This window comes from Ovis canadensis, chromosome 2 (genome assembly GCF_042477335.2).
Source record: "Ovis canadensis isolate MfBH-ARS-UI-01 breed Bighorn chromosome 2, ARS-UI_OviCan_v2, whole genome shotgun sequence".
NCBI classification, from domain to species: Eukaryota; Metazoa; Chordata; class Mammalia; order Artiodactyla; family Bovidae; genus Ovis; species Ovis canadensis.
The window spans coordinates 230255466-230277381 of record NC_091246.1 but is presented as its reverse complement, the minus strand read 5'-3'; the positions used below and the strand labels follow the sequence as shown (position 1 = coordinate 230277381).

The following is a 21916-nucleotide window of genomic DNA, read 5'->3' as shown; positions in this document are numbered from 1 at the left end:
CCTGGTCTGTAGCCCACCAGGCTCCTCTGTCCATGGAGTTCTCCAGGCAAGAATACTAGAGTGGGTTTCCATGCCCTTCTTCAGGGGATCTTTCCCACCCAGGGATTGAACCCAGGTCTCCAGCATTGCAGGCAGACTCTTTACCATCTGAGCCACCAGGGAAGCCCTCCAGAGATCAAATCCACAGCCCCTGCAGCAGAAGTGCGCCACCAGGGCAGTTCCTGTTTTGTTTTTTATCCCAAGTGAATCTGAAGGCCTGACCCTTGAGCAGGAGAATTTGCAATGCTCACTGTTGTGTTACAATTACCCTGCTTATATTCAATCTCAAGTTCAAGTTAATTTAGCCTTGTCAAGGTGTGAACAAAGGAAAGCCACTCCGTCCATGTGAAACATCACACTCACACAACTACAACTTGGGCATGAAACACATTTATTGGTCAAAACTTTACAAACAACTTTTAAAAAGCACACAGCCGCATGTCCAACATAGAAAATATAAAAATTTATCATCTCCTATAGGATTTAACATGTAATAAATTATTACTCTCTAGTATTGAACGATAGAGAGGAGGCAGTCTCAGAGACATTTCTCTGGTTTTTACTTAGAGACTTAAATTATTTCTTAAGAACACCATGAGTAAAAGTCACTGCAATGCCGAAGAGCCAGAGGAAACCTTGGAGACCATTCACTCCTGACTCTGTTTACATAGGAGCTCAATGATCCCAAGTCACTTAGTCCCTTAGCGGAAGGCCAGAGACTAAAGGGTGGTTTGAGCATGGAAGCCTGGAGAGCAGAAAGGAGTCCGATAGTTATTTTCTCTGGTTCCATCGATATGACTGCATCTCAGTAAATGAGGGCTTGAAATCCAACCAGAAAGACCTGAAGCTCCAAGTCGGTCTGCAAATGGAACAAGGGAGAATCACGCAAACCCTTGGGAATACAAGGAAAGTCAGATTTATCTTTATTCTCAATAGAGCCTATGATAATTCTTAACCAGAATTTAAGAGCTATTAAAAAAAAAAAAAAAAAGCAGCCGGATGAGGCCAGAGCCAGAATGGACTCAGGGCTTGGAGCTGACCATGATGTGACAGAAGCCCTGTTTGCACCTCTGAGTAATGAGCTCACTTTGGCCACAAAACAATCACAACGCAGCTGAGGGAAGATCTTTGCAGGGTCTGTCACTCACCCTGGGCCCGAGACACCTTGCCTCATCCTGCAGCTCCGATACAGGAGGCTCCAGGGCCCAAGCTCGCTGTTGGAAACTTGGACTTTGCCCAGACGCATCTCCAAAATAGCTCTTGCAAAAGGGAAAAATCAACAATGCGGTGTACCGGCCTCAAGAAAGAAAATTGTTCTCTATCCCAATAAGACCGAGCTTGCTGCCGAGTTGTTAATCCCTTGCCTTAAGTGTATTTTAAATCCTACTTTACTTTTTTGGACACTTTTGCTTTATAGGAGGATTCTTGGTTTACTAATCAACAGTCATGGGATGGTGGTACTTCCTGTTCAACCTAGAACATGGAGTCAGTTCCAGTCTGCATTCAGCCTCACTGGGGTTCAACTGCTCCATCTGCAGCAGAAGAAACTGACAGACTCTGCAGTCCCTTCTGGCTCTAATACTTGGCTCCCAGGGCACCATCCATCGGACTTCCAGGTCAGTGCCTCAATCATTCATGCAGAAACAGCAGTAGTCTGCTCTCTTGGGGCCACGATCAAAACATACACAACACAGAGATTCCACCACCTAGGAAATCCTCACCTAGGAAAACCTATCTGTGGATTGAGATAACCTTCTTTTTCTCATATAATACATCAAGGCACTCAGCTGATGGCATTTGGGAAAGATTAATTAAAATAACAAAAATACAAGTCATGAGAGAAATCCCTTTGTTTTACATATAAAGAATTGCTTCTGCGTTTGCCATCCCAGAGAAACAGGAGCAACTACTTGGTTATATTGACGGTTGCCTTGTTTTCCTCCTTTAAAAAGATATACAAATTCTACTAGAAGGAACTCTCCTTAGCCGCACAAATAGACATTTTATCATTTAACAAACAAACGAACATGAGAACTAGCAACCTTGGGCTACTGGGGAAAAAACCGACAGATCCCATTAACACTGGGATGTTTCAGAGGAAAAGAAGACAGATAATCTGCCCCAAACGTGTTTTCTGATTTATCACAAATTTGGCAATCTGCACCAGCGAGGTAGTTCAGAAGCGAAGCACAGTTACAGAAGTAAGGACACTGAACCTAGACTCCACCTCCTGTGTGTCCCATGACAGAAAGAGAACTTCCACTGGAAGAAGGGATTTTACTCTTAACCCTGCACACACAGTAAAGGATCACTTATCATCCGTGATTTAGAGAGACTTTGTTTTCACAATCATGATGAAGGGTTTGTGTAAATCATGGAGCATCCCTCGCCCTGGTTCCCCTTGAGACAGAGCAAAACAGGCTGGCTTTCATCAGCACCAAAGCTGCAGCCTTCAATGAGTGTAACAGACCTAGCTGGGTATAGACAATTTCAATACTTCTAGCTGCAGGACAAAGGAAATGACTCAGCCGGTACGTGGTGTGCACAGGAAACAGGAGAAAGAAATGTCCAGATCAAACAGCATAAATGCACATTTTCTTAAGGCACTAGGCCCTTCCGGTGTACTGGGGTTATTTTTGTTGTTGTTTTGCTATTTAAATTTTATGGGCAATTACACATTAGATCAGCACCTCTAAAACTGAAGAGATCTCCATCAAATCACACTAATGAATACAAAATATTGCTCACATTGTGTTGTAGCAAAAATTCCTATCAAAATATTCCCTTCCCATCTGCAGGACTATATGGGACTTAAAACTATGCTTTGAGATTAAGAAAGGACTTCTGGCCTGGCTGAATTAAGACCTCTGGAGACTCTAAGAAAGGAAGAAATAAACTCCCTAATACACACCTAAAAATAAGATTTTATGTGTGCCAAAATTAAATAGACTGATGTCTGGATTTTTTAAATAGCAAAATTCTAGATAAATGAATCAGAGCAGAACTCTCCCCATTTTTAGGGCTTCTGCTTACTACAGATGGGTTTTAATTGCTCACTAGACAATCCAGTGGAGGCTGGTGGTCAGCCTGGTCCCTCACTACTGTGAGATTAAAATTCATAACATGGTGAAATTGCAAAAGACTGTGTCATGAGATTTTCATAAACTTTTCCAAAAGAATGAAGTTCATGGGTTTTATACTTAAAAGCCTTTGGTTATTATGGTTATTTGGGCCTCACAACTTTGCTCACAAAAACTCACTCCTGACCAGCTAGAGTGTTGTTGTTTAGTCGATAAGTCGTATCCAACTCTTTGCAACCCCATAGACTGTAGCCCACCAGGTCTTCTGTCCATGAGATTTCCCAAGCAAGAATACTGGAAAGGGTTGCCATTTCCTTCTCCAGGGGATCTTCCCGACCCAGGGATCGAACCTGAGTCTCCTGCTTGGCAGGCAGATTCTTTACCGCTGAGCCACCCGGGAGATAGCTAGAGGGTAGTTGTGTAGTTTCATGTTGTTTGGTATTGAGTAATACAAAAAAGAATTTATAGTCAAATTATCTGCATCTATTAAAACAGGATGTGTCCTGGGAATTCCCTGTCAGTCCAGTGGTTGAGACTCTATGCTTCTTCCACTGCTGAGGCCTGGGTTTGATCCCTGGTCAGGGGACTAAGATTCCATAAACCACGAAGTGCAGCCAAAAAAAAAAAAAAAAAAAGAAAGAGAGGATAAAGCAGGATGTGTCCTATTCCCAGCTTTGACAAAGAAACTGATCTAATTTTAAGACCATGGGTCAGTGGACTCCTGGTCAGCCCAACCATATGAAGCCAAAAGGATCCCAGCCTAAAAGTCTTCTACAGAACAATTGAGAAGGTTCCCTTTTCCCTGTATGAAATGGTCTTCTACTCAGGCCATTACCCGGAATGATTGTATTTTGTTGCCCAGGACTTGCTGTTTTACAAATTATGGGTTTTAACACATATTAACAATAAGTTAAAACAACTCAATAAAGTTGCCCCTAAATACTGAGAGAGCAGGAGGTATAGAAAGACATGTGGCAGCAGAGATCATTTGAAACCTAGATAGTCTTCTTACTTAATAAATAACGACTTAATACTTTTCGACTAATTCTCAGAATCTCCCTTCTGACTTGCTTCTTACGAACCAGCCCACAGTATTGTCAATTATCGGCCTAGGACAATCAGACATAAATTATCTCCTTCTGAAAGTGGGTCTTTTCTTAGAATAGGTTTCATCTTCTGGTATAACTTTAAAAATTCTTCACATTATGGCAAAGTTTGTTTGTGTGTTCACCTAGAAATACATCCATTAAACAAGCATTTATTTCACGTGTACTAAGTGTCATAAGTTGACTCAGTTCCACAGGAGATATCCATGAACAGAAAGGACAAGGTTCCCACTCTTGGACCTGACATTTTGTTAGGGAGAATCACCCAACCGGAATCAACTGTGAACTGGTCACATCTCACCAGAAAAGACACTTTCTTTCAGAGCTTGTCTTACTTGAAGAGGCCATAAGGGGAGAAAATTAAAACCCCTGTATTACCATGAAAATCTTTCGGAATTTCAATATCTTGTCTGTGTGTGTTAGTCACTTAGTTGTGTCTGACTCTTTGCCACCCCATGGAGTGTAGCCCACAAGGCTCCTCTGTTCATGGGATTCTCCAGGCAAGAATCCTGGAGTGGGTTGCCATTCCCTTTTCTAGGGGATCTGCCTGACCCAGGGATCAAACCTAGGTTTCCAGCATTGCAGGCAGATTCTTTACCATCTGAGACATTAGGGAAGCCCTTCAAAGTCTTAAAACCCATCAAAAGCATGTTTTCCAAAAGACCTCCTTATCTGTAGCAAATGAACATATTTCTAAGCAAATGACAATGATGAATATTTCTGAGCATGATGAGAAAAGAGAAGAAATGCTATCATCCACATGGGTTTCCATATGGTGGATTCATCTTATTTCTAAAACGGCATAAGAATTCTGCAGTGTTATATAAAAATGCGTTGGTTGATATGACCTAAAGGATCAAATGATCTAAGTCTTAAAAGTAACATTATTCACTAACAAATGGTCTGTGCAAGCAGGAAAAAAAAATGATCTCCTCCAGCTCTATATGGGAAATTATTTTACACACTTGTCTCATAAATGTCTCAGCTGTGCTGAACAACTGTCACACTCAGTGAAAACACCACATTAAATTATTGTGATATTCAGTAAAAGAGTCTAATTATCTTTTAAAGCTGTCATTGTTTTTAAGCACATGAATAACTCTAAACCTTTTCTTAACTTGTAAAACAATTTTTACCCTCCTACTTAAAGACACTTAAGAGGCTTATCATCACCTCCACCCTTACCCTATAGTCACTCATTAGATTTTTAGTTACCACAGATAAATATCAACATCTTCACCATACATAATATTTTACAGTTGCAAATTTGATTTCATTGTCAAAGAAACAAATTTATTTAGAATATCTTTTCTTTCAACGGGATGTTTTCTCGCTCTCTTGCATATCTTCTAAGATGACAGTTATCTAAAAATGAGAGCTTCATTTTCTGGAATACCATACTTCCCTTTGTGTTCTTCAAATAATTTTCTCAGCTCCTCCATGTAGGTCTGATGCAACTCCTCAATCTGCTCTGAGGTTGGGTTCAGGGTCTGACGAACAGGGATTGGGCGGCCAACTGCAAAAAACAAAGAATGCATTGTTAAGTAAGAAACCAAATCCACTCTACCACGGACTACCACCTCTAATGGACAGCTCTAGAAAGATCTTCCAATCAGAAGCTGTCAGGCCTATCAGCTCCAATCCCTTCTTCATTTCACTGGCTGCCTGCAGTGGTCACACCATCTCTTCTGGTGACCAGTGAAGAGCCTCCCTTCTCCGCACATGCTGGATTATCAGCGCACTGGTGGTTTCGACTTGGAGTCAGATGAACTACTGTGCTGGCTGCAGCTGTGGGGCACAAGCACACGGCCGTGTGTGCACGTCACCAGCTCGCTCCCTCTGGTACAGCTGACAGCCAGACCACAGTGCTCTATTATCACTGCCTGGGGAGGTCTGGACTCACGAGCCATCAGCCCTCTAATCTGGCTCTTTGTAATGTCATCCTAAAAAATGAATACACATCCTCACTGCCGAGAATCTGGACTAGAAAACACACCAAATCACAAGGGTTCCACTGTGTGTAACAGCAGGAAACAAAACCAACCAAAAAACTTTATATAGAAAAGTATTAAACAAATCACAGACCATTCATTCAATGGAATTCTAGGCAGCAATTTTTTTGTAAGCTGAAATAATATTTTTGAAACTATGTATGGTGACAGATATTAAATAGACTTACTGTGGTGATCCTTTTACAATACATACAAATATCAAACTAACACTTGAAACTAAGCTGTTATATGTAATTCTATATCTCAATGTAAAAAATGAAATATATATGTGTGTTCACACACATATGCAAAAGTTTAAAATGCAGCAGGAAGGGGAAAGTTGCAAAATAATACAGCATAACCCTATTTATTGAAAATTTTCTATATCTAGGTGCATTATAAGCATTTAGTCTACTAAGAAAGTCAGCCAAGAGACACTGCTAGCCCTTACATGGAGGGAAGAAGGGAGAGCTGGGGGACTTATATTTCATTTGTATTGTGCCAATTTTCTACAATGAGAAGGCATTAGTACTACCTGTATAATTAAAAAATGCACTAATTTTTTTAAGCCTAGCATTTATATAATAAATAACTTTTACCTCACTTGTCTCAGATTAAAGACTAGATACACGTGACTGTGCCCACCCGCTCTTCAGTCCTCTCTGCTGTGCATTGCGCCCTCTGCTGGCCTGATGCTGCTACTAATGCCAAGAGCTGCAAACGTACAGAACATCAATGGCTGAGCAGCAAACTGCTTATTACTTTTGGTCAGCTTCGGCATGAGATCAAGTGGGGCTGTAGTAACAGAATGGCACTCGTAGGGCTTCCTTTGCCTACGTGGAGTCTCCTTATGCTACCTCCAAGGCTCAATCCATGTCAGTAACAAAGCGTGATTAGTTAAACAGAAACCAGAGAAAGAGGAAGTGATAACTGCAGAAAGAAGTGTGATAATAGTATGGGAGGTTAGGGAGTACAAGGAAGGGAATGATACACACACAAACACACCCAGAGGTATCATAATGCATCACATATTAAGATCTATATTTATATACAAGGTTATATATAATCTATCCATCCTGTGTGTGTGTGTGTGTATATCCTCACAGCAACATTAGTATTCTCAAATTCCTATATTTTTAGCTAGATAGAGCCTCAAGAAGCTGATACAGAGTTTTCCTTGAAAGCTTGGATGTCAAACATACACAGTAGGCAGCAGTCCTTTGTGATTCAACATAAAAGTATCACCATCAGTTGTGGTTGCCTTTTTTTCCCCCCACATGGTTTCTGAGATCTTAGCTCCCCAATCAGGAACTGAACCCAGATCCAGGGCAGTGAAAGCACCAAGTCCTAACCAGTGGGCCACTAGGGAATTCCCATGTCAGTTGTGGTTGAAATACAGACTAGAAGAGACTGAAAATTGATGGAAACAGGAGCTGATGTTGCACAAGAGGCACCAGGCTAGACCACATCCAGGGCTAACTCCCCAGCAGGTACACCCAGCTAGCAAGTAACTTCCTCTCTGACCTTAATTTTCACATGTATAGGATAAAAGTCATATAGTCAAAGCTATGGTTTTTCCAGCAGTCATGTATGGATATGAGAGTTGAACCATAAAGGCTGAGTGCCAAAGAACTGATGCTTTTGAATTGTGGTGCTGGAAGACTCTTGAGAGTCCCTTTGGATAGCAGAGAGATCAAACCAGTCAATCCTAAAGGAAATCAACCCTGAATATTCATTGGAAGGACTGATGCTGGAGCTGAAGCTCCAATACTTTGGCCACTTGATGTGAAGAACCGACTCACTGGAAAAGATCTTGATGCTGGGAAAGATTCAGGGCAGGAGGAGAAGGGGAGGGACAGAGGATGAGATGGTTGGATGGCATCTCCGACTCAGTGGACATGAGTTTGAGCAAGCTCCAGGAGATGGTGAAGGACAGGGAAAACCGGCATGCTGCAGTCCATGGAGTTGCAAAGAGTCAGATGTGACCTGGTGACTGAACAACAATAGGATAAAAGAATAGGTGATCTTGAGGCTTCCTTCATGGCTCAGACAGTAGAGAATCTGCCTGCAGTGCAGGACGTCCAGGTTCAATCCCTGGGTCAGGAAGATCGCCTGGAGAAGGGAATGGCTACCCACTCCTGTATTCTTGCCAGGAGAATGCCATGGACAGAGGAGGCTGGCAGGTTATAGTCCATAAGAAGGCAAAGAGTCAGACATGACTGGACAACTAAGCACGCACACATTTCTATCTCTAATCTTTGTTGTTGTTTGATCCCCACCCCCAACCCCCAGAAATGAGAAATTTATAGGCATAGTGAGAAATCTACCTGTAAATCTACTAGCAAATTTGTGGTTTCATAGAAATGGTTTGTTTTCTTGTGAAATTATCATGGAGAGAGATTAAATGCAACTATTCTGGGTGGGAGGGGAGATTTATAGTGATACAGGGCCTACGTGGTCTAAGAAGAGGAAGTCTTTTATTTTGCTCCTAGATTACTCAGATTGTTGTTGTTCCATCTCTAAGGTGTGTCAGACCCTTTTTGTGATTCCATGGGCTGTAGCCTACCAGGCTCCTCTGTCTATGGGATTTCCCAGGCAAAAATACTGGAGTGGGTTGCCATTTCCTTCTCCAGATCTTCCTAACCCAGGGATCAAACCCACATTTCTTGCATTGGCAGGCAGATTCTTCACCACTGAGCCACCTTGGAAGCACTTCAACTAGGACTTGTGAATTCTGAATTGCTGAGTCCTATTTCCGATAAGCTAGCCTATAGTTCATTTCAATCCTGTTCTTTTCCTACTAATAGTTTTATTATATTTCAAAGAGCTTTCCCACATACATTGAATGTATCATCATAAGACTTTCCCCTTTAAACTGTACTTGTCTTTTTCTTATTTAACCTGTAGAGAAAATGAGATGCTGAACATTTCCAAACTTCACATATATACATACATACACAAAAACAAACAGAAACAGACATACACAGAAACCAAAGGGGATTAAGGTTTAAACCCAACACTTTTGCTCCTCATTACTAAACTAACCCAAAATTGGATTGGAGAGTAAGAAACCTTTCTAATTACTTTTTAGGGATAAAAACAGAGGTAACAAAAGAAAAACATGCAAATCTGAGAAGTACCTTCAGAGCCCTAGAAGATCATAATTCCCTCTTTCCAGAAAAAGGAGATTTTTACTACTAAGGAGAAGAAAGCTGTTTCAACATGAGACTGGGTTAGTCGCAGACTGCTGCGTGACTCCCTCTTTATAACACAAAGGAAAAACCAGTTGCATCAGTTTATTCTGGAGGTAGAACTCATTGCCCTGGAAAAAAATCAGCTAAAATCTACTTGTGGCAGAGTTGGGAATCAGCTCTCATTTGTGTTTTGTTGCTTTTTATAGCTAGCATGCTCCTTTGTTCCATTTTCCGATTCCATCCAATAGTTCAGGATTAGTTATGTCTTTGTTGCCTTATGTAGCAGTCTTGCTCTAATTTCTGTGATACTGTGCTGTATTTCCCTAGATGAAGAATGAGCAGCTTCATGAGTTGTTGTATTTTCAGCTGGAAAAGAGCTTGGAGATGTCCATTATTTTCTTTTCATTGAGGCAATGAGTAGATCTTTCACAATAAGGAGTCTTTGTTCTATTTTTCTGTGATTACGAAAATTCTGCCGAGTTTCTCTCTAATGGTCTCACATAGGAATTCCTTTTTCTTTAGATGCTACATAGCCATACACTAGAGAGAGAGACCAGGCAGAGATCTGGGCAGAGTAGGGTTGGGAAGAGTCAAAACCTGGGTTCAAGTACAACCTCTGGCTTATAATGGAGTCTCATGCCCAGTGCAGGCGTGTGTGTGTGTGTGTGTGTGTATGTGTGTGTGTGTGAGTGTGTGTGTGTGAGACACACTCATGAACATTTACTGAGCACTTAATATGTTGTACGGGGCACCATACCAATCCCCTTATTACTCTCTCTCAGGTGGCACAGTAGAAAAGAATCTACTTTTCAATGCAAGAGAAGCAAGAGATGCAGGTTTGATTTCTGGGTCAGAAAGAGTCCCTGGAGGAGGAAATGGCAACCCACTCTAGTATTCTTGCTGGAAAATTTCATGGACAGAGGAGACTGGTGGGCTACAATCCATGGGGTTGCAAAGAGTCAGACATGACTGAATGATTGAGCACAACAACAACAATCCCCACTTTATAATTAAAATTTAGATTAGGTTCCTCTTTCTTTCTTTCTATTGGGTTGACCAAACAGTTTGTTCAGATTTTTCAGTACGATGTTATAGAAAACCTTAAAGAACTTTTTGGCCCACCCAATATTTCAGAAAAATCCTTTAGCTGTTTTATCCCTCAGGGTAGACTAACTAATTGAAACAAAATGGACTACTCTTGTCCTCAAGTGGGATCCAAACCAGTTTTATTTAAATAAGGTACATTCTCTTCCCTAACTTTTTTTTATAAAAACAATTCAAACCTATAGAAAAAATACAATAAGCACTTGCATGCCCTTCCTCTAGACTCACCAATTTCAAACATTTTGCCCACACACATATACACACTCAGTATGTATATAGATTATTATTTTTGTTTTTGCAGAACCATTTGAGAATAAGTCATAGACATCATTGATTCGATCATGCTCACGCCATAAAGACAAAGAAAATTCTAAAAACTAATCCAGTTTAAAGTAGACTAATGAAATATGAAAATTAAATGCAATGTATGATCCTGTTTTGGGAAAAAATACTGCCCTTCACCAAAACCCACAACTAAAAAGGAAGTGACTGTGGCAACTGATGAAATTTGAATATGGAGTGTACACAGTTAATAGCATTTAATTGATGTTAAATTCCTGTATCCTACTGATACTATGAAAGAGAATAATCTTGTTCTTAAGAGAGATACATAAAAGTAATGAGGAACAAATGGTCATGTTGTCTGCATTTACTTAAATAGTTCAGTGACAACAATAGTATAAAGTGTATTTGTGATATTATTAGAGGGAGAAAAAAACTGTAGAAAAAATGTTAACAAGTGATGAGTCTAGGAGAAAGGAACATAGAAGCGCATTTTACTACTCATGAGACTTTTCTGAGCATTTGAAATTTTTCAACGTGAAATTTTAAAACTTAAAACCAACACCTAAATATTTTACTTTCTTGCTCAAACAACTTTCCATCACATAACCGGTACTGGCTCTACAACTTGAACTTATTAGTAAATTGAGGGACTTTCCTGGTGGTCCAGTGGTTAAGACTTTGCCTTCCGGTGCAGGGGGTGAGAATTTGATCCCTGGTCAGGAAGCTAAGATCCCACAAATCTCACAACCAAAAACCAAAAACATAAAAACAGAAGCAATATTTTAACAAAGTCAATATAGACTTTCAAAATGATCCACATCAAAAAAATCTTAAAAAAATATCATGCATGTGTGCGTGCTCAGTCATGTCCGACTCTTTGTGGACTGTAGCCCACCAGGCTCCTCTCCGCATGGGATTTTCCAAGCAAGAATACTGGAGTGGGTTGCCGTTTCCTTCTCCAGGGGATCTTCCTGACCCAGAAATCGACCTCACATCTCCTGTCTTAGCCGGCTGGTTCTTTACCACTGAGCCACCTGGGAAATTTATTTAAAATTTTTGTTACTACGTACTCATTTGATTTCTGAAAACTTGAGAATTACAATCAAGACAGGCCTAACTAAAGACTAATTTGTTGATTCACAAATGTGTCTTGAGCTCCTACCCTGAGAGCACTGGGGACACAGCACAGAACAAAGAGCAAAATCCCCGTCACCTGGAGCTTTTTGAGGCAGAAACAAAGAAAAAGCAACATTCTTGCAAGGAACTGGGACTTTTTACAGCTGTTCTTGAAGTCTAAACTCACTTCCTTTTTCTCTCCCAGTTGATGGGACATTGAAATCAGCTTCTCTCTATTACTATGTAATAAAATACAACATATGTGAACAGTTTTTTCTACTTTGATAAACTGATAATAACTCAGATAAAATATGTAAATAACATACTTGTGACACATGTAGAGAAAATACATGGTAGTTTCTTTATAAATTATGTCCAATGAGAATGACCCTGAAAACTCATATCGTATAACTTCCCTCATATCCCCCCAAAATACCAATGACCATACTTGGCACGTATGGGATCAAAACTGACTAACATTTTGACAAAAAAATGGAACCACTTATCTTGAAAAATATAACTGCAAGCTTATCTCAGTATTCCTATTACATTGATTAATCAACTGTTAATATTCCATTTGAGTTAAAAACAGCATTTTAAAAAATGGCATGTGACTGCATGAGAAATGCAAAGCTGTTACAGACTGACAGCAGTGAACTCCCATTCCAAGGGAATAGATCTAAAAAAATGTTTGAATTTCATGTAATGGGCCACTCATGGTGAAATTATTACTTCCATTTCATATGTGTATATAGTCTGGCTAATCTTGCTATTAGCAATTGACTTAGCGCTTTCTCCTTTTCCACCCTCCAAACCCCTTTCCAACCTCAGGAGCAATTATCTTCCTCCTCTGTTCTTCTATTAACATGGTTGTTACCTTCTTCCCCTATCTCAATGCTCCCCAAACCCAAACATGCCATTTTTAAAGGGCAAATCAGTCTGCAAGTGAGTGCTCAGTTGATTTAGTCATGTCTGAGTTGGTGATGGACAGGGAGGCCTGGTGTGCTGCAGTTCATGGGGTCGCAAAGATTTGGACACGCGTGAGCGGCTGAACCAAACTGAACTGACCCTTTGCATCTCTCTAGACTGTAGCCTTGGAGAAGGCAATGGCACCCCACTCCAGTACCCTTGCCTGGAAAATCCCATGGACGGAGGAGCCTGGTAGGCTGCAGTCCATGGGGTCGCTAAGAGTCGGACATGACTGAGCGACTTCACTTTCACTTTCCTGCATTGGAGAAGGAAATGGCAACCCACTCCAGTATTCTTGCCTGGAGAATCCCAGGGACAGGGGAGCCTGGTGGGCTGCTGTCTATGGGGTTGCACAGAGTTGGACACGACTGAAGCGACTTAGCAGCAGCAGCAGCAGCAGCAGCAGACTGTAGCCTGCCAGGCTCCTCTGAGACTCCAGGCAAGAATACTGGAATGGGTTGCCATGCACTCCTCACGGAAATCTTCCCAACTGAGGGACTGAACCCATATCTCCTACACTGCAGGCAGATTCTTCACCCACTCAGCCACCTGGGAAGCCCTATATTAGAATACCTATAAATATACCTAGTTGGGAAAAAAAATGCTTTGTGGTAGAAACTGATGCCTATGAACTAAACCTGATGAAGACATCTATTATACACAAATTTTCACAAGAGACTCTGATGTATTCAAAGACTTGCTATGTTATCATCTTCTAGTACAGAGAAATAGATTCAGCATAGAGTATTAGGAACTCCACTTCTAAAATTGGATTCTATTTGCAGTGCAATAACAATATTTTTGAATGTAGTGGATTCCCATTCAAATGGAAAATATAATCATTTCGTAAATAAAAGGCATACTGTAAAGGAAGGTCAAATAATATCTATAGGACTATTATTTTAGGAAGGGCTTACTCAAAGCTACTTCAGTAACAATAAACATTGCTCAAAGTAAGATAATCCTTTCGCTCAGTTTAACAAGCCTCCAGTATTTGATGTACATACCAACAGTGTGAATGTGCTTCCTATAGGGGATTAGGCCAAAACTGTACTGAAAAATTCCTCTGGCGTGGAACAGTGGCAAAGCAAATCCCATCATCTTCTGTAGTTTCTCCTGCACATTTCGAAGCCATGATCCTTTGGGGTTGCTAACTTGATTAAATAGTTCATTTTCACCAAAAGAAAACACTGGCACCAAATAAGCACTGGAAATAACAAGGAGGAAGAATAAGCATTTTCAATGAAAAGGATTTAAATATTTCATTTAGCCCTGCTGACCTGCAACAGATTCCTCACAATTGTTTAATGTCCCCAAGCCTCCTTGGAGTGCTAAATTTATGTTCCATGGATTGAAACTGAATTACTCCTGAAGTCCTTTGGGGAGGTACCTCAGCAGTCTTAGTGATTTGTGGGATTTTATTCTATAGAAAATCAAGGTTCCAGAAGTTTCTTTTTCATTTCTGGTTTTGGCCATGGCTCATTTGTTCATTTGGTTGGAAATCTATACTGTGCCTATGAAATTTTGTTTTTTGCTTGTTTTGCTCTTATAGACAAGTTGAATGGCTGGATGCCGTGACACTGAGTTATCTTGGAGGGACGGTTGTCTTCTATTTCCCATAAACATTCACATCTGTATTCATTGGAAGGTCAGTGATGAGGTCTGTCTTTAAGGGCCAGAAAAATTACTTCTTCGAATTCACTTAATAATGGGTTAGCTTCCCTGACCCTGAAATGAAAAGCCACTTACCCATGGGTCAAAGCAGTTTTCACAAATCCCTTCCGCTGGCGGATGAACAGAGTGAACTTCCCAGGATGGGCATCCAGTGATTCCTCTGCGCCCCCGAGCACAATGACTGAGATATTTCCACCTCCCTCTTTGCTTAACACGTGGGACACACTTTTCTTGGAAACTGAGACTAGCCCTTAGTGAATAAAACAAAAGGCATTAATTAATTGCCCTTTAACATTCTTACCTTAAGAATCTATAGCAACAGTTCCCATCCTTTTTGGCATCAAGGACTGGTTTCATTGAGTTTCATGCAGTTTTTCCATGGGCCAGGGGGATGGGGGGTGGTTTGGGGATGATTCAAGTGCATTCAGACTGGTTCCAAATAGGAAAAGGAGTACGTCAAGGCTGTATATTGTCACCCTGCTTATTTAACTTATATGCAGAGTACATCATGAGAAATGCTGGGCTGGATGAAGCACAAGCTGGAATCAAGATTGCTGGGAGAAATATCAATAACCTCAGATATGCAGATGACACCACCCTTATGGCAGAAAGTGAAGAAGAACTAAAGAGCCTCTTGATGAAAGTGAAAGAGGAGAGTGAAAATGTTGGCTTATAGCTCAACATTCAGAAAACTAAGATCATGGCATCTGGTCCCATCACCACATGGCAAATAGATGGGGAAAAACTGGAAACAGTGGCTGACTTTTATTTGGGGGGGCTCCAAAATCACTGCAGATGGTGACTGCAGCCATGAAATTAAAAGATGCTTGCTCCTTGGAAGGAAAGTTATGACTAACCTAGACCGCATATTTGAAAGCAGAGACATTACTTTGTCAACAAAGGTCCATCTAGTCAAGGCTGCAGTTTTTCCAGTAGTCATGTACGGATGTGAGAGTTGGACTATAAAGAAAGCTGGGAGGCGAAGAATTAATTCTTTAGAAATGTGGTATTGGAGAAGACTCTTGAGAGTCCCTTGGACTGCAAGGAGATCCAACCAGTCCATCTTAAAGGAGATCCCTGAGTGTTCATTGGAAGGACTGATGTTGAAGCTGAAACTCCAATACTTTGGCCACCTGATGCAAAGAGTTGACTCATTTGAAAAGACCCTGATGCTGGGAAAGATTGAAGGCAGGAGGAGAAGGGGATAACAGAGGATGAGGTGGTTGGATGGCATCACCAGCTCAGTGGACATGAGTTTGGGTAAACTCTGGGAGTTGGTGATGGACAGGGAGGCTTGGTGTGCTGCGGTTCATGGAGTTGCAAAGAGTCGGACAAAAGTGAGTGACTGAACTGAACATTTATTGTGCACTTTATTTCTAGTATTATTACATCTGCTCTATTTCAGATCATCAGGAACCTGGAAGCTGGGGACCCCTGATTTATGGCACTAACAAATATTAAACAAAATTTCCTACACTGCTGATATTTGGTGTACTGTGTGGGTTTATAATTTTTCCATAGCCAAATCTTTGGTAATAGATTCCATCACTAAGATCTAACATTTTGCCAGGTGATGGGTTAGATCTTTAAAATGTCACTTGATCATTACTAGGTCTACCAGTTGTTTGAGTAAGTTGTGTACTGCTCAATTCCACAGACTCCACTCATATTGCATTTTAAGTAAAAGGCGTCTCCTGAAGTTGTTCAGTGCACAACCTGCACAGCTGTATGTGGTAGTCTTGATCATTACCCTGACAGATCCTTGCTCAGAACCAAACAATATACCCTCCAAGAGGTTGCACTGATTTTCTGTACACCAATGATTTGTTTTCAGGTACTGTATATGGATTTTTATTTCTCAAGCATGGACTTATAATGTAAACGGTTTCAAAAAAATTCAGACATCTGACAAATAACCTGTATCAATTGCTAAATCTGTGCATGGTTCCAAAATATCTAGTTTGACTTTGGTAAATTGTTTAAGACATAAGTTACATAACTGTTCAGTCTTTATATGAGGCTTCCCATTTAAAAATAAGTTTAAAGACTCCTTTTCAGATTTTAATAGCACAATGTACTCTTGGAGGAAAATACTATGAACTCTTGGAGAAAAAGAATAAAGAAAACACAAACAACTCATGACCCATAATTCAGAGATAATCCCTTCTTAATGTCTTATTGTTTCCTTCCTTTCTTGATTTTATCCCCCCCTTTTTTTTAGTCATAAAATAATGTGCTAGCTTTATCAAGACATAGCACTTCATCTCTTAAAGGAAATTACATGCTCATTTTACTGTGCATTTCTATTGCTGGGGGAATATAAAATAAGGACAGGATTCTGAAAAACCAGCTACTCTCCGCAGAGAAGAGGCAGAGGAGAGTGGGTTAGAGGGTAGAGAACCTGGGCACAGAGGGGTGTGAACTCTTGTTGAGTTCAGGGCATGGCCTTTCTGTTCTGCAAGCCCTGAATGGGCACAGAGGCATCACTTCCACTGAAAAGAGAGCCCCTTGGATTTTCAGACACCTGGCAGTCCTCTCTTGCCTCTGTCCACTTCTCAGTTTCCTCCTGAGGCTTCCCTTCTTCAGACCATGCTTAAAAGTTGGTATTTCTCAGGGCTGTTAGGGACTAAATGTTTATAGTCCTCCAAAATTCATATGTTGAAACTCTAACCCCTAATAGGATGGTATTAAGAGGTTGGGGCCTTTGGGAGATAATTAGTTCATAAGAATGGAGGCCTCCTGAATGGGATTAATGTCTTTTTAATATTTATTTATATATTCTAATTAATTTATTTCGCTGCTCAGGGTCTTAGTTGCAGCACTCAGGATCTTTAGTTGTGGTATGAGAACTCTCAGAGGCAGCATGCAGGATCTCGTTCCCTGACCAGGGATCGAACCCAGGCCCCCTGCATTGGGAGCGTGGAGTCTTAGCCACCGGACTGACAGGGAAGTCTCAGGATGAATGGTCTGATAGGAAGAGGACAAACCTAGTTTGTTCTCTCTTTCCACCACGTGAAGATACAACAAGATATCTATCTGCAAACCAGCACGTGGGCCATCACCAGACATCAGATCGTCCCAGCCTTCAGACTGCGAGAAATAAATTTCTAGTGTTCAAACTATCCAGTCTATGGTATTCTCTTATAGCAGATGATGTCTTTAACCTCATCTCTCCACAAGGATTCAGCTACCACTCACGTGTGCTGAGTTCTCCCAAACCCATCCCCAGGGAGTTTTCCTCCTGAGGCTGCAGGCCTACACCTCCTGTTGCTCAAAGGACATCTCTACCTCAACAGCTTAGAGACACCTCAAACTCCATGCTTCCCAACCCAGTGCATGAAATTCTTCCACAAAGTTGTTTCTCTCCCAATATTATTTATCAAAGCGATTGGGAGTGTCATCTATCCAGTCCCCCAAGTCAGAATGTAGGTTCCTTCCATATACAGTCCCCTATTTTCAGCCACCATGTTCATCACTCATTCACTCATGCATTCATTCATTCAAAAACACTTACTGAACATTTGCTACAGGTAAGACACTGTGCCAGATGCTGATGAGACAGTGAAATACAATTGCTGCCCTCATGCGGCTGAATCAGTCACTAAATATTGTTGCACTGTGTGTGTGCTCAGTCACGTCCAACTCTTTGCAACCCCTTGGACTGCAGCCCACCCAGGCTCCTCCAGGCAAGAATCCTGGAGTGGGGTGCCATTTCCTCCTCCAGGGTCTCTTCTCGAGCTAGAGATTGAACCTGCATCTCTTGAGTCTTCTGCATCAGCAGGTGAATTCTGTACCACTGAACCACCTGGAAACCCCAAGTTTTGTAGACTCTATCAGCTATTTTTCATATCGATTCCTTGTTCTCTAGTTCCACTACCACAGCCACTGTGCCAGTTTAGCCCTTATCACCTGTCCCCTGATGACTGAAATAGGCCTTTTCATCTTCAGTCTCCAGGCTCATCTCTAACTTATTTCCAAGCTGCTGCCTGCATGACTTACTGTGCAAAATCCTACCAGGTCCCTACTTTGCTCTAAGTCCCTCACAAGTTCCTCATGGCTAACCTACAAGAAAAAAAATCTAAAATGTATATATCATAGATAAGGCTGCTATGATCTGATCTCAACTGCATGCTAACCCTTAATGAGTAGACATAAAGAAACATGAACCTTGAAACACATCGTGTACTCTAGCCAACATCTGCTGAGTACAGATTTACCAAAATGCGCCAAGAGAAATGGCATGGACATGGAACTTGCAAAGACTTATAGCCACAGAAATCTTGGTAAGAGTAAAATACCATCAGCAGAGGATTTCTGAAATGCAATGGGTTACTCAGGGCTTCCTAAGGTAGAGAATCTCCGTGGTAAAGAAGCCACTTGCCAATGCTGGAGACATGGGTTCGATCCCTGGGTTGGGAAGATCCCCTGGAGAAGGAAATGGCAACCTACTCCAATATTTTTGCCTGGAGAGTCCCATGGACGGAGGAGCCTAGCATGCTGTAGTCTATAGGGTCGCAAAGAGTTGAACACAACTTACCAACCAAACAACAACAATGGGTTCCTTACTAAGTGAGGTCTGGGGCACATGGCTGTCTGTCTTTCCCCACCCCAAGAGAGGCAGCCACCAAGGCAGGTGCAGAGTAGAGGGGCAGCTTTGGGCCAGGGGCAGTTCTAGGAGGCCAGTTCTATGAAGGGATGCTGCTGCTGCTGCTAAGTCACTTCAGTTGTGTCCGACTCTGTGCGACCCCATAGACGGCAGCCCACAAGGCTCCTCTGTCTCTGGGATTCTCCAGGCAAGAATACTGGAGTGGGTTGCCATTTCCTTTTCCAATGCATGAAAGTGAAAAGCAAAAGTGAAGTCACTCAGTCGTGCCCGACTCTTAGCGACCCCATGGACTGCAGCCCACCAGGCTCCTCCATCCATGGGATTTTCCAGGCAAGTGTACTGGAGTGGGGTGCCACTGCCTTCTCTGATGAAGGGATGAGAACTCCCTAAACTTAGAGACAAGGACAGTCCAAACTTCCCCTGGCTACAAGTTTGGATGTTTTTATTTAGCTTTAGGACATTTCAGGTGACAGCAACAGGGAAGATAGATCTCATGATGTCATGAGCCAGTGACAGTAGACCAACTTTATCTCAAATGCCAGTTCTAGAAAACAACAGTGGCACCACGTGGACAAAGACCCTATCGCTGGTTATTCGTAGTTGACATGGCCTTCAAGAGGGTATACCTTCATCTCTCCTGCCACAAATTTGCCACACTTGCTTCCAATTATACTACCCAAACTCACCTGTGGCTATACTTCGACTCAGCAAACAGTATCATGTAAATGGGGCTTGCCTACTGGCTCAGATGGTAAAGAATCTGCCTGCGAAGAGGGAGATCTGGGTTTGATCCCTGGGTTAGGATCCCTTGAAAAAGGGAAAGGCTATCCACTCCAGTATTCTTGCCTGGGAAATCCCATGGACGGAAGAGTCTGGCAGGCTACAGTCCATGGAGTCACAAAGAGTAGGACATGACTGAGTGACTAACACACACACATAACGTAAATATAGTTCTGGGATGTTTTGAAATTTTTAAAAAAAAAAAGACTTTTCCTTTTAACTTTCTTCCTTTTATAAAACTCTAACCCAGCATCTACAAAAGAGGAAAGAGAAGGGATTTCCCCCCCCCCCACCCTCAACTTAGTTCTGGAGCTGGGGGTTAGTTCGCCCTCTAGTGGACAGATGCAGGGACAGCCTAAACTGGACACTGAGCCCAAAGTTACATGTGTGAAGGTCCATAATCAGAACCTGGAAACCCAGGCAAGGATCTTTAGTGATTTCCAACAAGCTATCTAATGACAACAGAGAGTTGAGAAATTAATAAGAAGTAATCAAAACCTAGGAGACCATGAGCAATTCTCTCTCTGAATATGCTCTGATCCTGAAATTATAATTTTCCCAAGAGATTATCCATTTTTCATTATGTCCAAGAAATGCAAAGACAATAATAATTAACCTACACAATGATCATAAACATAAAGCTCTTTGTAAGTTACTATAGCTCATGCTTAGTAAATTGGTCAAGTTGGGAAAACCAAATAAATTGAGCCTCTTAAGTTGAAATAAGAGCTATTAAGACAATCTTAGGCTTCTGGACACACTCATATAATATCTTTACAGCATTTTTACTGAATTTTATTCTCAGAATTGGGAGAATTCTGGTTTCTCTAATCTGATAGTCTTCCACTAGTTCAGAGTAGCAGAGTAAAATTTCTGAGCCAAGTTGTGCTTAATTTGGGAGGAAAAAGACAGCAGATTCAGTGTGGCCATTATTCCAAGACACATTGGAGGACATTTTCAATTTCTAATATTCATAAAAGCAGACAAAGCACCTCTCCAAAGGTACCATTTATTACTTATTTGCTCCAAGCATGATTCTTTCTCATCTGGATACACAAAATGCATTCATTAATTTATACTTTCATTGAATTAACATCTTTTGGACATTCCTAAATCCCAGGTACTATGTTATATATTATGCTAGTTATTTGGTGACTTATGGGGAAAAAAATACAGTCTTGTGGCTCAGACAGTAAGGAATCTGCCTGCAGTACAGGAGACACAGGTCCTATCCCTGGGTCGGGAAGATCCCCTGGAGAAGGAAATAAGGAAATGGCAACCCACTCCAGTATTCTTGCCTGGAGAATCCCATGGACAGAGGAGCCTGGCGGACTACAGTCCATGGGGTCGCAAAGAGTCGGGCACAACTAGGTGACTAACACTTTCACTTTCTGTCTTCCTCGTGTTTCCAGTCCGGTGGGGGAAAGCAAGAACCACCCAAACAGTATATGAAGTGTGAGACAGGGATAAAGACACAGAGTTAAGTTGTACTCTAAGAAACCATAAACCTGGTTGGCTTGAGAGAGGACATTTTGTGTGGTCCTGCCACCCCAGAACACTGTGGAAACAGTGATCTCCCTTCACTTACCAATACTCATCACATATTCCCGGAAGAGCGGACACCTCAACCAGTAAGGCAGCATGTGAAGATAGGGGGTAAGGCCGGGAAATAGCTCCTTGAAGGCGGAATAATTTGTACAAAAGTTTCCAAAGGCTCCAGCCACAAGCACTCCATGGGGGTGAAACCCAAATATGTAGTTGTGACTCGGATCCAAATCCTGGGTTTTGATGAGCTACAGTGCGTTTATGTTGACATAAAAAAATAAAATGTTGCCCGATTAGTTTCCAAGAAGAAACAAAAGGATGCAGTTCTATATTCAAGAGAAAATGGGAAACTTGACTCGTTGTAGTTTCCTGGGATAGTGTGCGTTCCTCTCTCAGTCATGTCGGACACTTTGAGACCCTACTGATT

At 41.5% G+C, this 21916-nt stretch overlaps 1 protein-coding gene and 1 non-coding gene across 3 annotated transcripts in view; both read right to left on the bottom strand.

Annotated features, from left to right (window-relative positions):
• Positions 1-413: 413 nt before the first annotated feature.
• Positions 414-21916, bottom strand: part of MOGAT1 (monoacylglycerol O-acyltransferase 1) — a 35405-nt gene continuing 13902 nt past the window's right edge. For both annotated transcript variants that reach the window (XM_069574659.1, XM_069574660.1), the window contains exons 3-6: positions 21533-21737; positions 14634-14808; positions 13892-14091; positions 414-5741 (exon numbers count right to left, since the gene is read on the bottom strand). In XM_069574659.1, coding sequence (XP_069430760.1) covers positions 5587-5741; positions 13892-14091; positions 14634-14808; positions 21533-21737 — 735 coding nt within the window. In that variant the 3' untranslated portion in view covers positions 414-5586. The remainder of the gene's footprint in view (positions 5742-13891; positions 14092-14633; positions 14809-21532; positions 21738-21916) is intronic.
• On the bottom strand, positions 3449-3519 carry TRNAG-GCC (transfer RNA glycine (anticodon GCC)). The gene has a single exon. It is a non-coding gene; the product is annotated as a tRNA-Gly (tRNA).